This window comes from Homalodisca vitripennis, chromosome 8 (genome assembly GCF_021130785.1).
Source record: "Homalodisca vitripennis isolate AUS2020 chromosome 8, UT_GWSS_2.1, whole genome shotgun sequence".
NCBI classification, from domain to species: Eukaryota; Metazoa; Arthropoda; class Insecta; order Hemiptera; family Cicadellidae; genus Homalodisca; species Homalodisca vitripennis.
This window is the reverse complement of record NC_060214.1, coordinates 4479731-4494364: the sequence shown is the minus strand read 5'-3', so window position 1 is coordinate 4494364 and position 14634 is coordinate 4479731. Positions and strand designations below refer to the sequence as shown.

Below are 14634 nucleotides of genomic sequence, written 5' to 3'. Positions count from 1 at the left end.
TTCTAACTAAACCAATGACTCATTACTAATTATCATGCAAATTTGAATAATCAACGATGAAATAAACATATGAACTAATGAAACACCACAAAATATATTAACCCCAAGAAGTATGTTTAATATCATTAAAATCAATATTTGAACAAAAACATTCGAAAGTTATGAATAGTTGTAGCAATTACTCAGCCAGCTGTCGATACATTGTACTTCACCCAGTTTCTTGTCTAATGATTTATTTCAACAATCAATACAAATTTACACAGAATTTACTTTTCATGCATAAAAATACAACTCAAAGTTGGCTAACTTAATTATTTTGTCCAATGGGACACGTTTTTGTTTTTGTAACTCTTCCGGTTAGCTTTAGTTTACTAAATACTATTTATTAAATATCATTATTCCTATCAAAATTAAATTTTAAAATTTCTAAACTTTGGAGCAAGTACTTTTTGCGATTCAATGTTTATTGAAATTATATATATATATATATACATATATATTGTTATATCATACTAAAACTATAGAACTGTTCATTAAACAAAAGCAGTACACAGAACTGGAAAAATGAAGTTTCAAACTATAAAATTCTGATATTTCATTACATCAAAAAAATTCAAATACCTTACTAGTTCAAAAGGTAATGATTTTCATTGTACAAGTTGTATTTTGAGTCTATCTAATAATCTGCCATCACAAGTACATTATTTAGGCCTCAAATTCTGTAAATGTAGCACTGGGTAACATATGGATGTAATGAAACCGACCTGAGGCATGGCTGTCAGAATGGTCTGACCCGAGGTTGACGATACCACGGAGTTGGGGGAGGGTGCAGCCGACACGACCGGCTTCATGTTTGGCTGGTTGACGTACAGAACTGGCATGATGCGCTGAACACCTGCAGGGTTTGTAGGGGCAGGAGAGTTGGGGGCAGGGTTGGACACGGAGATTGGAACATTCACACCACCTTCCTGCACATTCATAGTTCCCGTGCCTGAAACAATATTAAACAATTATAGTTTTTCATCACTCTACATGAAAAGTTCTGAGCATTATCTCCTGTCCCTCTTTTACAATTGAAAAGGTACATTATTTAATAATACCAAACCAACATCATCTGGAAAGTTGAATACTTTCAAATTTGTGTAGTTTTTATGTATTTACACTTCTTGGGTTTTAAAATAATTTATTACACTAAAACTAAGTTGAGCAATTAATGTGCTGCAACAAATAGTTTCCATTTAACAGAGTATTCGATGATTTAATAATTGACTTTTAACAAAAGCAGAATAAAACTATAGGCTACATAGCCTTGAAGATATCCGAGTCATTTTTTAAATTTTGAATATTATACAACTTGATTTGAACTTATATTATCTTGCATATCATGTTGGTCCTCAAAGTACATGATGTGAGGTGGAATGAAAATTGAAAAGTCCAAAAGCTTGTAAATGAAATATATACTCTTGTCTGATTACTACATTCAATTTATTGAGAAAAATTCAAATGGAAATATACTTATTTGGTACGAGACTTCTTGTAAAAAAATATCAGGTTTATAAAGTTGTTGTAACTTTGAGCTCTTTTTAAAGTTATGTATATAACTTTTTTCGACAATGATAGATGAGTGATGTAAGGAGAGCTTGTTAGATTATCTGTATTTGAATAAAACTTACTGACATGAAGCAAAATTATTGCTGTGCTGTGTAGTGAGGTAGCATCAAAGTGAAAGGAAAAATTAAGTCTATGACATTAGCAGAAAATTTAAGGAAAAATATACACATAAATTAGTGTATGATTTACAGCAAACCTTTTTAGAAGGGCATTTAGATGCAACACAAAATTACATTAAACTTAAATTTAATTTAGCTAACCTTTAATGTTGTTTGTATAACTCATAACTGTGTTATTAAATTTTAACTTTTAGCATTAATTTTTATGTTATCTCAACTGGAGCGTCATTTTGTTTTGGACATAAAAACTTTTCTTTATTTTTTTTTACAATAGACACCTCAGTGACAGGGTCCAGAACTCACACAAAATGTTTGCTGGTGCTAGAATAGACACCTCAGTGACAGGGTGCAGAACTCACACAAAATGTCTGCTGGTGCTAGAATAGACACCTCAGTGACAGGGTGCAGAATTCACACAAAATGTCTGCTGGTACTACTATAGACACCTCAGTGACAGGGTCCAGAACTCACACAAAATTTCTGCTGGTGCTACAATAGACACCTCAGTGACAGGGTTCAGAACTCACAAAAAATGTCTGCTGGTGCTACAATAGACACCTCAGTGACAGGGTTCAGAACTCACAAAAAATGTCTGCTGGTGCTACAATAGACACATCAGTTAAAGGGTACAGAACTCACACAAAATGTCTGCTGGTGCTACAATAGACACCTCAGTGACAGGGTTCAGAACTCACAAAAAATGTCTGCTGGTGCTACAATAGACACCTCAGTGACAGGGTCCAGAACTCACACAAAATGTCTGCTGGTGCTACAATAGACACATCAGTTAAAGGGTACAGAACTCACACAAAATGTCTGCTGGTGCTACAATAGACACCTCAGTGACAGGGTTCAGAACTCACAAAAAATGTCTGCTGGTGCTACAATAGACACCTCAGTGACAGGGTCCAGAACTCACACAAAATGTCTGCTGGTGCTACAATAGACACCTCAGTGACAGGGTCCAGAACTCACACAAAATGTCTGCTGGTGCTACAATAGACACCTCAGTGACAGGGTTCAGAACTCACAAAAAATGTCTGCTGGTGCTACAATAGACACCTCAGTGACAGGGTTCAGAACTCACAAAAAATGTCTGCTGGTGCTACAATAGACACATCAGTTAAAGGGTACAGAACTCACACAAAATGTCTGCTGGTGCTACAATAGACACCTCAGTGACAGGGTTCAGAACTCACAAAAAATGTCTGCTGGTGCTACAATAGACACCTCAGTGACAGGGTCCAGAACTCACACAAAATGTCTGCTGGTGCTACAATAGACACATCAGTTAAAGGGTACAGAACTCACACAAAATGTCTGCTGGTGCTACAATAGACACCTCAGTGACAGGGTTCAGAACTCACAAAAAATGTCTGCTGGTGCTACAATAGACACCTCAGTGACAGGGTCCAGAACTCACACAAAATGTCTGCTGGTGCTACAATAGACACCTCAGTGACAGGGTCCAGAACTCACACAAAATGTCTGCTGGTGCTACTATAGACACCTTATTTTTTTATTTGCAGAACTCACGCAAAATGTCTGAGTAAATATTATGTGATCAAAAAGGTTAATTATATTATTATTTTTATTGATTAAATCTAAAAAAATTAAACTGGGAGTATATTTGTAACACAATTAAAACATTAATACAACTCTTGAAAATCCAAGTACAGCGAGTAATATAGATGGTTTATACAACAGGAATGTTGACTCTTACTAGGGTACAGTTTTAGGCTAAAACTGGTATTAATAAAGTTGAATATTCTAAGTTTACAATATGACATAAATTTACTCTTTAATTGTAATGCAGACTTAATAGAGTTTGTCCATATCTGTTTTATGTGTTACAGGTACAGAAGAAATAAATATCTCAGAAGGAATAACTGTAGGTAAAATCTGCACCTCTACTACACAAGTGTACAGAGTTGATAGAATCCTTTAACTACATTTCAGGATTGTACATGATTTATAACAAAGTCCAGATCTTGACAAGAAAACTATTAGGATGGGTAAACAATTGTGGGGCTCTTCTTATCTTAAAATAACCAAAAAGCTAATAAATGCAGTTACACTCAATTAAGTAAACAATAAACATTATACCAGTTTTGTAGAAATATATTTGATAATTTATTGATAAATTTAATATTTATATTGAAAATGGATTTATAATTGTATAAAAATGTTTCACGTTTGTGAAACACTCAGACAAAATTATACTCTGATGCTATACTTATACTGACTGGGTGCTCCAAAATTACAGGACCAAACTTCACCAAATTGTTCAGAAGGTCAAACTGAACAAAAAATGTTATATAATGTATAGTCCTATCTTGCTTCGTTTACCTTAGATCGGCCATTTTGTTTTTTACATACAATTAATTTTTTTTTCAATACGGGTTTACTGATTTTGTTGAAACTTGGCATAAATATTATAAACATGAATATAAGTTGTAAAAACATATTTAAAAAAATCTTATGTGTATTTTCAAAATGGCGGCCATTAAAAAAAAAACGGTTGGTTTTCAAGTTATTTAAAATTTAATATTTTAAATGGCCGCCATTTTGAAAATACACATAAGATTTAAAAAAATATATTTTTTTACAGAGAATGAAATAATCCCTACCAAAACTTCCTAGCTGGTTTCAGCAGAACCAAGCATCTCCCTGGTCGAAGGGTAGCTACGGAATGGCCCAAAGATCACTCAAATTATCACAGTTTTACTTGTGATTTTTGAGACATTTGAAAAGTTATGTTACCGATGAACTATAGGACAAGGGAAGGGATTGCAGTATACTGTGTCGTGTATCTGTATGTGTGTATGTGTGTGGATTTATGTATATGTATGTATGTGTATGTGAATTTATGTAGTAATTTAATTATTTTTTATATGTTGTGGTAATGTAATGTATTGAATTTCATTATGAAATACAACTTAATTGTGTGCTTTGTTTTAAATATTGGTATGGTTTATTCATTACTCTAATTATGTATATTTTACTCTGAAAGAGGAGCTGCCAGGCCCATCTGCCTTAAATTAATTAGTGATGGCAACCTTAACTCAGCTAATAGCTCAGAGGTGCCTATCCATTGTACTTTTGTATACTTTTTGATGTAATTTTTGTGTGAACAAATTATTGTAATGTACTTTGGAAATAAAGATTCTTAATTCTTGAGTATACTAATTCCTGAAGAAGCATTACACAATACAGTGTTAGCTTTCTACTAGTTGTCAAACCGTAGATGGAACAATATTCTAAACATTTATTGTGACCAATTTAATTTATATGATAGATTAAAGTTTATTTTATTAAAATCTTCAATAATCAGTGAGTTTTTAATTTTTATTGTATATTTAATTGATAATGCTCCACTCACATACCAAAGCAAGGAAAAATTTGTTGACCTGTCACCCAAATAATAATAGGGGGGGGGGGGGTTAATAGGGAGATTGTTTAGAGTTGTGACTTAGTTAGTTTTTAATTAGAAAGAAACAGGCTATTACATGATTTGCCATCCAACAGAAGTACTTTTTGAAATCCTACATGGATTGTCCCCCTAGACTGAAAAATTACAATCAATATCACAACATAGAAAAAAATTATAACTGTAAATATAATAACTATTTTTTGTCTCCAATATTTTATCATATATTATTGGGCAGCTCACCCAAAGCTATAAAGTTGGGGAAGGAAAACTTTAATTTCTGTCAGTCTGTCTACACGAACTCTGGATAACAAACGGACCTATAGACTTAAAATTGTGCATTACTCTTCATTTCTACATGAGGAAAACTGAGTTCGATGATGATACATGTTACTCTTTGGGATTTGGCTGAGCATTAGCGAACATTTTTTGCAATGGTCTTATGGTTAACCATTATGGTAACAAGTGAATAGCAAGATAAATAAATTTGTAAACAAACTCAAAACATCCTTAAGGGATACAAAAATGTGACAAATTACCACACATAGCCTAATAATCCCATCACATACAGTGACAGTGTGCTGATTTTTATTATTTAAATGCTGATATAAACCCAATTTAATGATAAAAATTTCAAGTGTATCAAGTGGGAAACATATGTTGAGAAAGATTTCATATGTAGAGAGTTACCTGAAAAAAAGACAAGTACTTAAACACATATTTACACTCGGCCTAATAGAATTATAATAGTTCTGTATCATTAGGAGACTGAAAAATAAATTTTATTTCAAGATGAACTTTGATTTTTTCATATGGCAAGATTATGAGCTATAGGAACCCCTAACTTATCTATTACTCATAGGCTTATTTTCCTATGTGATTTACGGATATTTGATCCATAACCATTGTTACTACATACCTTATAGCCTATAGTTTAATTTTTTAGCCTAGCGTAAATCACTGTGTAGACAAAAACTGATTAGTATTGTTTTTATTTAATAATGTAATAAATTTTAGAGTTGCATAAAATATATTTATTTAAGAAATACTAAAAGCTGATAACATCAAGTTTGTATTCTTGAAAGGAATCTTTAACCGCATATATTTAAATCTTACTCTGATATTCCTAAAATCCATCAATGATTTGCTTAAAAAAACTTTAACTGCATGAGAATACAACTGTTTTAATACATCCTATTCGAAATTAAGACTTAAGTATGGTTTAATCTAAGTTTTCCTAAAAATTAAACGATGCTTTCATCAGGAAGGGTTAGCCTATTATGAAACCAGTGAATTTCTTTTTCCACATTAAAAAACAACATAAGATCTGTTCAATTTTCTTTCTTCAATTTGATAGGCTAATCAGAATAGCTTGAATCAAGTATTATAGCTGTTTGTGTGGCAAGAGCAAAGAAGTTGACTGACAGAAAGGAATACTTCGAAAGCAAACAGGCAGGCCTATGTAGAAAAGGAGCCAAAAGCCAATTTGTTTGTATTAAATAAGCACACAACATATTTATTGTTGAAATCAATAGAAAAATTTCCTTTAGGAAAGAAAATTATTGTCAGCTATACTAGTTTTAGTAGAGGTCGAAATGGGAGAAACAATCAAACTGTCAGACACAAAAATAAATGTTAAGTCAGTGTCAGCTAACCATATACACACCCATATACACACCATGGTTCTCTGATGGTGACATAATGACAGTAGCCCATTTAGTCACAAATATACAAAAAACTAAAGTGAAATTTTAAGAGTAAAAATTATTAGTTCTTAAGAAAATCTCTCTGTAGGTCAAATATATAAGTTAAAAAATGAACTAAAATTTAAAAATATAGGATGTATTAGCTTATGTGCAACTTCAATGTATGTGAATACATATATGCAGTAAAGGTTATAGTAATATTGTTAGTGTAATCAAAGTAGGTTAATTTTCTTATAATAATAATAAATATAATTATAACACACATGTTTCATACATCTCTGAGTGTAAAACACCAGTCTGTTGACTAGATAGTGAGGTTGGGGAAGGAGCTGTAATTGAGAGTAATCAATGAGACTGCAAATGTGTATGGCTAATATTAATGGACAATATTGACAACTGATTTTTTAGCCAGTGGTTTTGCTTAGGCAAATATATAAAATCAAAACCTTTTTGGTTTTACTGAAGGGAATTGTAAATATATAGGTTTATATTTTATGATTATGAAATTCCTAAAACTGATCTGACCTTACAAAATCAGTAAATTATTACCTAGCTTTGTAATTGTAAGTTAGGCTATATCTACTCCCTTTCGGATTTTATTTACATTTTTTACATTAACATTTGCAATAACAATGGGGTTTTAAGTCCAGTTTAAACACATAAGCCCCTCAAAATAACTGGGCTATAACCCTGCTGATAATCCAATGACAGTTTATACTAACTAGATCACACATAGCATTCTCATGCATTATAATATCGTTAACAAAATAAAAGAGTTAGGCCACTTATATTCAAAACATGTTATAATATTAGACTTTTACTGTATTTGCTGTTTCATAAATAACACTGTACTTTTATATTTATACTATATATTACTGATATTTTGATACTAGTTAGTAAATATATTGAGTATACTAAATTTAAAAATAACTTTTTTCAAAATGATTTGAATTTATTGTACAAGAGATTGCTAAGAAACACATACTAAAATTGAATGTAAAACAGCAAGAAATGTTAAGCCCTTTAGCATGACGAAACTTTTTGTAATGTTTTTCTGGTACATACTTTAGAAATAACACCTTACTTTTTTCTAAATGGTGTACTGAATAAGAGAAAGGTAGAAATAAGAAAAAAATCCAAATGTTTTATAAACACTGTACATTATAAGTACAGCATTTAAAAAGATATATGGATATTTTCCTATTTTATTACTCACCATAAAATAGCCTACAATATTATAACACTATTTAATAATAATTTGATTGGTACAAAACTAAAACAATATTTCACTTTGTGTCTTTGTTTTATTTTTTTGTTTACCATTAGTTTACTATAAGAACAAAAAATAATTTTACCATAAGAAAGCTATGGGTAAAGAGACTATTGCGGACTACACAGCCCAAATTGTGTTCTTGGATAATGTACTTTGAAGGCTATAAATAGCTCAATCATCCTTAATACTTAAAGGGTTAACACAAACTTATTATAGAAATTACATTAGTTAAAAATTACTATACTGTAGTAAAGATAAAGTAATGGATGTGTCTTTTCCAAGCATTATATTTTGCTAAGTAGGTTTCACCAACACACAGCAGGTTTAGTGGAATATAAATTTATTTTGAGTGAACTCATATAAAACTACATTGTTGAGGCCTTCTCTAATATTGAATATATAAATTATATATATATATATATATATATATAGTTATGTTCTATAAATTCTTGGTTACACTGACAGCTTATGCTTTAAGCTAAAAAAAGATATGATAAATTATTAGAAAAAGGAAAATAATAAATATTAACAAGACTAAGGAAATAAAGGGTTTGGATAGACTAAAAATCAACATATATGAATTGTAAATAGCTACAATAAGAAATGTAATAAGCCATTCTACCAAAGAGAAAAATAAAATTTAATCTAGCCTTGTTATTGTAAAATCTAAAACAATATATATATATATATATATTGATTGCGGCAGACGCACGTCACTACTATTACTCCCACTGTCCTAATGTCCGTACATGGCTTTTATTGTAGTGAGGTTGTTACTACGATATAATATATCTAGAGAAATAACATACTGACAGCGATAGAAGTACATCACTATTACTCCCACTATCCTAAAGTTAGCCCATTACTAGTGTCGCATTGAAAGGTGTTCATATAACTTTACTACAGTAAACTAAATGATTAATTATGTGATAACTGTTCATATTAACACTTTTCACACCACCATTATTTTGTTAGTTAGCTAAAACTGCCCCGATATTTTAATCTGCATTTAAAGTTTCACATAGCCTAAATTAACATGTAATACAAGTAAACTTTTATGGAAATCTTAACTTTTATATAGGTAATTAAATAACATTTGACTACAACATTATATTAATGGCTTTTACATTTTTTTCGTGTTTATATTCTAAATAGAAAAATGGTTTTTATTTAACTTAATTACATTAAAACATAAAACCAATATTTAATACTTTTATTTTTGTGAGGCCTTTCGATAGCAAGGCTATCTTCGTCAGACACATCACAAAACATCTTTTGGCTATATCTGACGGCTATATATTGGTTTTATGTTTTAATGTAATTATGTTAACAGTAACCAATATAAGCTCCATCTACAACATTGTTTTTATTTGTTTTTTTTTTGTGATTAGAGATACATAAATCCATTTCAACTGACCTTATTTTGTCATTAAGTAGTTTGCTATTATACATAGAAAGGTATTATTCTAAAATCAGTATGAGAGATATTTGAAATGACTTACATTTACGAACTTATTTAAAAGAAAGGGTAGGGTACAATAAGCGGATCCAGTTTTTTATATCGAAATTGGCAAACGATATTACTTACTTAATCATAACCATCGATATAATCAATCGATACTGATTAATTATTTTGAATTATTAATTTAGATAGTAATTTAGTAGTGTTCTATATCAACAGCTGTAAACACTTTAAAAACACTTTAAAATAATACACGTAAGTTAGGGTAATATTTCAATTTTACATTTTTAAAAATAATTTTAATTATTAAAAATGGCAGTAAATTTTAGAAAACTACATGACATTGCTTTGAAAGTTGATAAGAAATAAATAAAATACGAGTTGTTTTTGTGGCTTCAACATGTTGGACTCGTACCGAAAAACCCCATTATGTGAAATTTGTGGGAAAGAAACAACTGTAACTGTGAGAGGAGCAAATATGGTCGTCTTCAGTTTTCCTAATTTTTGTTATAATAATTTGTTTGATCACTGTAAATATTAAATTCATATTTTAATTTAAAACATATGATTGTTATTGAGGACTATAGATACTTTTATATCGATTGATAGTCTAGGATTTGAAATGCGAATATTAGATATCAAAGACTACATTGTTCAATATAAAAAATCGGGTCCACTTATCGTACCCTACCCAAAAGAAATAAAATAAAAGTATATAAGCTACTTTTACTAAAAACAATGTGTGGAACACAAAAAACCACAAAGTATTTTTCCATATGGTTTAAGATCAGTAATTCCATGTAATTTCTAAATCTTTGTTTGGTCAGGAGTGTGAAAGAAAAATAAATACAATGGTCTGCTTATATCACAGCGTATTTAGTGTACAACTAATCATCTTTTAAAAATTAAATAACAGCCTATAATAAATTAATCCACAAGTAAGATATTGGAAAATCAACAAAAAAATATTCTTAAGGGTTTGCAAGAAAATAGTTTATAACTCAAAAGTTTTTTAACTTACAGCCAAGAAAATACAGTAGTACTTTTTTCGGTCATATAAAGTTCGTAAAAAATACTTCATGAGAAGTCATTTTAGGTATAAAATCAAAAGTTTCAGCTTGGTATAGGCCTATATAAAACATGTTTGATTGAGTGAATCAATCTTCATACAAGCTAACTGCGGTATATTATAAAAAGTTAGGCTCTTCTTTGTTCAAAAGTATAGTTTGTCAGTAACTTAAAATAGTATTAAAAGTGTTAATTAACTATTGAACAATTTTATGAGTATACAGTACAAGAAACTTCTGAACAAATTACATAATTGTAATTGGTTATCTAATATTATTAAATGTATTTATTAAAAATTAACTGTGTCAAGGTCAATTACAACAAACTCTAAACATCAACATAACCAAATGAACATTAAACAAAAAAACGTATAAATATTAATTACTTTGCACATAAAATAAATTTGATATAGGTTCAACAGATTAGCTTTCAACAAAGTTGGTATGTGCAACCCAACGAAAATAAAATATTGTGTACGTCTTCTAATAGTGCAATTAAGGGAAACATATTTGGATTACTTATACCAAATATTCCCAAGAATATTTCTCGATAATTTCTTGTACAATCTATGAGAAGGTACAAGAGGATTTTTAGAGAATGCAAAAGTAATAGTCACTACAGAACACTGAAGGTGATTTTTATTCATTAGATTTTGTATCACTTTTATGATAAAACTTACTGTTTGTTAGTTAATATAAATCGACATATGAATAAAAAAATGTTACGTAATTTTTTTTACAAACTTTTTCTATACATACCCAATATTCTCCAAAAATCTGGAATTAATAAACTGGCGACTGCTGATTCACAATAGCTCAATCCCCTCCCTCCTGCAAGTTACTGTATTCATACAAAATATTTTATATTCTCCATGTAATTCATAGTTCAAAAACTATTAAACACTCATCTGAAACAACAAAGTTGAGCTATTGAACTTCAAGAACTTTTTCCTTGTAGATTCAAACACTAAAATCTTTACGTTTTCAAAATAATATTTATTTTTGCGAACACGGCAAAGCCCGAAAGCCCGTTTTCACGTCATGTACAACGCGCGTGTGCGCCGATCGTCATCTATTTCACAGCCAACAGGAGGGGATAACATGAGTAAAATGGCTGGAGGCTGGTGACGTCATAGCGAAGGCGCGTTTTCGCTGCAAAGTCCCATCTATTTAATTGTAGGAATTGGGTTGTTATAGATCGAATTAATTCGAAACAAAATATCATTTCTTTAGTAGCTGATATTAAACTTATGTAGTAATCTATTTAAGAAAACAATAAAGAGTAAAACTTGAATACAACATTTCAAACACAACTCAGGGCTACCAACAACATAATATCCCTTGTTCTAACTATGGGGACAAACTCAAATTTAATCGAAAGGTTTAAATCTGATTTTTGGGCTTTGGAGCAGATTTAACCCCTTTTGAAAATAAATAAATATATATTTATATTTTACATAGACTTCCATATTTTATAAAAAGGGATTGTCTATGTAATTTATTTATTCTTTGTTTGATGCACGTTGACTGAGTTGTGAATGTTGTCGTTCTCGAATCAATGTTGGATTGAGCAGTTTATTTTCAGCCATTAATCAATGAGTCAGGATTTCTCTTAAAATTATGATAGCAATTCAAACAACTATTACTAAAATAACTTCTGGCTGTTTTAAGTACTTAAATACTTAAAATCTTGAAAATGACTTTCATAAACTTGAATAAAGAGAAATAAAATTAAGTAAACAATGATTGGGTAGCGTTTGTGACTACTTGGTAGTAAACTTATTATTAATTGTAGCATGATAGCAGACGGTCAAAACTGAAAATTTATAGATGTAGAGCAGTACGGCTTAAAATGGTATTAAATAGATATCCTATACAGAATAGTGATGAAATATTCTTTTACACTGCAATGTGGCCATTGTCTGATTCTGAAAGTGACAAGAACCAGGGTTTATCTTTCTTAAACTAAATGAACACGTTTAACTAGTATAATTAGGAAATGTATAATTTGTGTCTAACTGAACTAAAATTCCTTTACTGTGACATATTGAATGAGTTATGCTTTACAGATTTTAAGTTCTACTTTATTATAGAAAAAGGGAAAAGTTCTTTTTAAAATGAAAATTCCCCAAGCAAGTGTTGCGCCGCGCATGCGCTTACACCCCCACTGCCCGGGTCGTTTGTATGATCTAAATTTTCGACCAATCAGCATTCGACCTGAGGAGACTGCCTACAGATAGCGTTGACTGTCGCTCGCTGCTGTTCCTGTTTCATTAAAATCTGCTGTCAGGCGATCAGCTGTCTGCTTGTGAAGTGTGTCAGGAAGGAGAATAAACACTGTTGTATTTTTGTCTTATGATTTGATTTCGTCAATTTTTACGTCTTGGTTTATGTTTTGAACAATCAATTATCTTGAATGACAGTAAACTGTATAATATTTATGTGCGCGTAAAAATAATTATTCATTGTTTTATGCCGTTTAACTAGGTAAGGAATTGTCTTTTGTTTTCGTGTTACCAAATGTGGCTGATATACAAGATGCATGTATAATTCTAACGACGTATCCTCCATTTTCTTAAATATTGACATTTTGTGATATTGGGTAGCTGATATGTGTATCAGTATTACACGATCATGTTTTCTCCCAGCCTTAAAAGTAAACAGTTGATTATTGTCTTTCTCAGAATAGTAAGTTAACTTATAACTGCTTGATATAACTTCTGCCTTTGCTTTGTTATTTTCCAACATATCTCTTTTTACTTAAAGCAAACTTGAATCTGTGTATTTTAGTCAAATTGCTATTACACAATTAACTAAATTGTAATATACTAAACATTGTATTTTATTACCTGTAGCCTAGTAGCAAACACTTTAAATAATGAGGCTTTAATCAGAGGTCAAAGTGTTAAAAAAATACTATTTAGCTAGAATTAGAGGTATCCTTAATTTCAAAAACCTATATTTAAACTTGAACAATTCTATAAAACTAAGTATATTGAGAAGCCATTACATTTTAATCTTGTCTGTTTTAGTAATAAATCAATTTAAAAAAATATATTGATATATCCTTTCAATATATTTGTTTTAGCATCACCAACAATTTTGATTTCAATAAAAAAAAATGCCACATCATAATAAAACTGTTTGGTAACATAAGTTAAGCTAGAATAGAAATTCAGGTTGCTCTGACCATAGATTTATAAAATCTAGATAGCGTATCCAAATCATCCTTTGTGATATTTTGTTACACATTGAAAGTATGAAGTTTGAGTCCATGCCCAGAAGTCACATGATAATGTTAGCATAGGTACTGAGTTGGTGGTGACTCTTGAGTGCAGACTAATGTGCTGTGTGATACCAAATATGTTCTTGTTGTAAAATCATGTGGTTTCTCATCATTATTTCAAAATGCTTTCTTAGGCTAGTTATGTGGTGCTAAGTTTTAATAGTACAGGTTATATGTAGTACAGAAGCAACACATTATGTGAAAGGATTACAATTTTGCCAGGTTATCAGTAATGTTTTTGGGTAGGGTACAATAAGCAGACCCAGTTTTTTACATAGAAATTGGCAAACGATATTATTTATTCATAACCACCGATATAATCAATCTATACTGATTAATTATTTTGAACAGTTAACTATAATCTATATCAACAGCTGTAAACAGCTTTCAAATAATACACGTAAGCTTAAAGTAATATTTCAATTTTACATAAGTAGGCCTAAGTAAAATTTGATTATTATAAATAGCAGTCAATTTTAGAAAACTACACAACATTGTTTTGAAAGTTGATGACATGTCATTCGTGGATTCAACATGTTGGACTCGTACCAAAAAACCCATTGTGTGAAATTTGTGGGAAAGAAACAACTGTAACTGTGAGAGGAGCAAATATGCTTGTCTTCAGTTTTCCTAATTTTGATTATAATAGTTTGTTTCATTACTGTAAATATTAAATTCAT

General features: G+C 30.4%; 2 protein-coding genes across 8 annotated transcripts in view; one reads left to right on the top strand and one right to left on the bottom strand.

Annotated features, from left to right (window-relative positions):
- Positions 1-11751, bottom strand: part of LOC124367224 (lethal(3)malignant brain tumor-like protein 3) — a 41703-nt gene extending 29952 nt beyond the window's left edge. For 2 of the 6 annotated variants that reach the window (XM_046823897.1, XM_046823895.1), the window contains exons 1-2: positions 11428-11748; positions 765-991 (exon numbers count right to left, since the gene is read on the bottom strand). In XM_046823897.1, the coding sequence (XP_046679853.1) occupies positions 765-980 (216 nt within the window). In that variant the 5' untranslated portion in view covers positions 981-991; positions 11428-11748. Of the gene's footprint in view, positions 1-764; positions 992-11427 lie in introns of all 6 variants that reach the window. The other 4 variants (XM_046823892.1, XM_046823893.1, XM_046823898.1 and 1 more) reach the window with 3 other exon arrangements.
- A 1160-nt stretch (positions 11752-12911) lies between these two features.
- Positions 12912-14634, top strand: part of LOC124367223 (protein-L-isoaspartate O-methyltransferase domain-containing protein 1-like) — a 34956-nt gene continuing 33233 nt past the window's right edge. The window contains exon 1 of one of the 2 annotated variants that reach the window (XM_046823889.1): positions 12912-13155. The gene's annotated coding sequence lies outside the window, so the exon portion shown is untranslated. Of the gene's footprint in view, positions 13156-13217; positions 13357-14634 lie in introns of those variants that run through there. The other variant, XM_046823890.1, reaches the window with a different exon arrangement.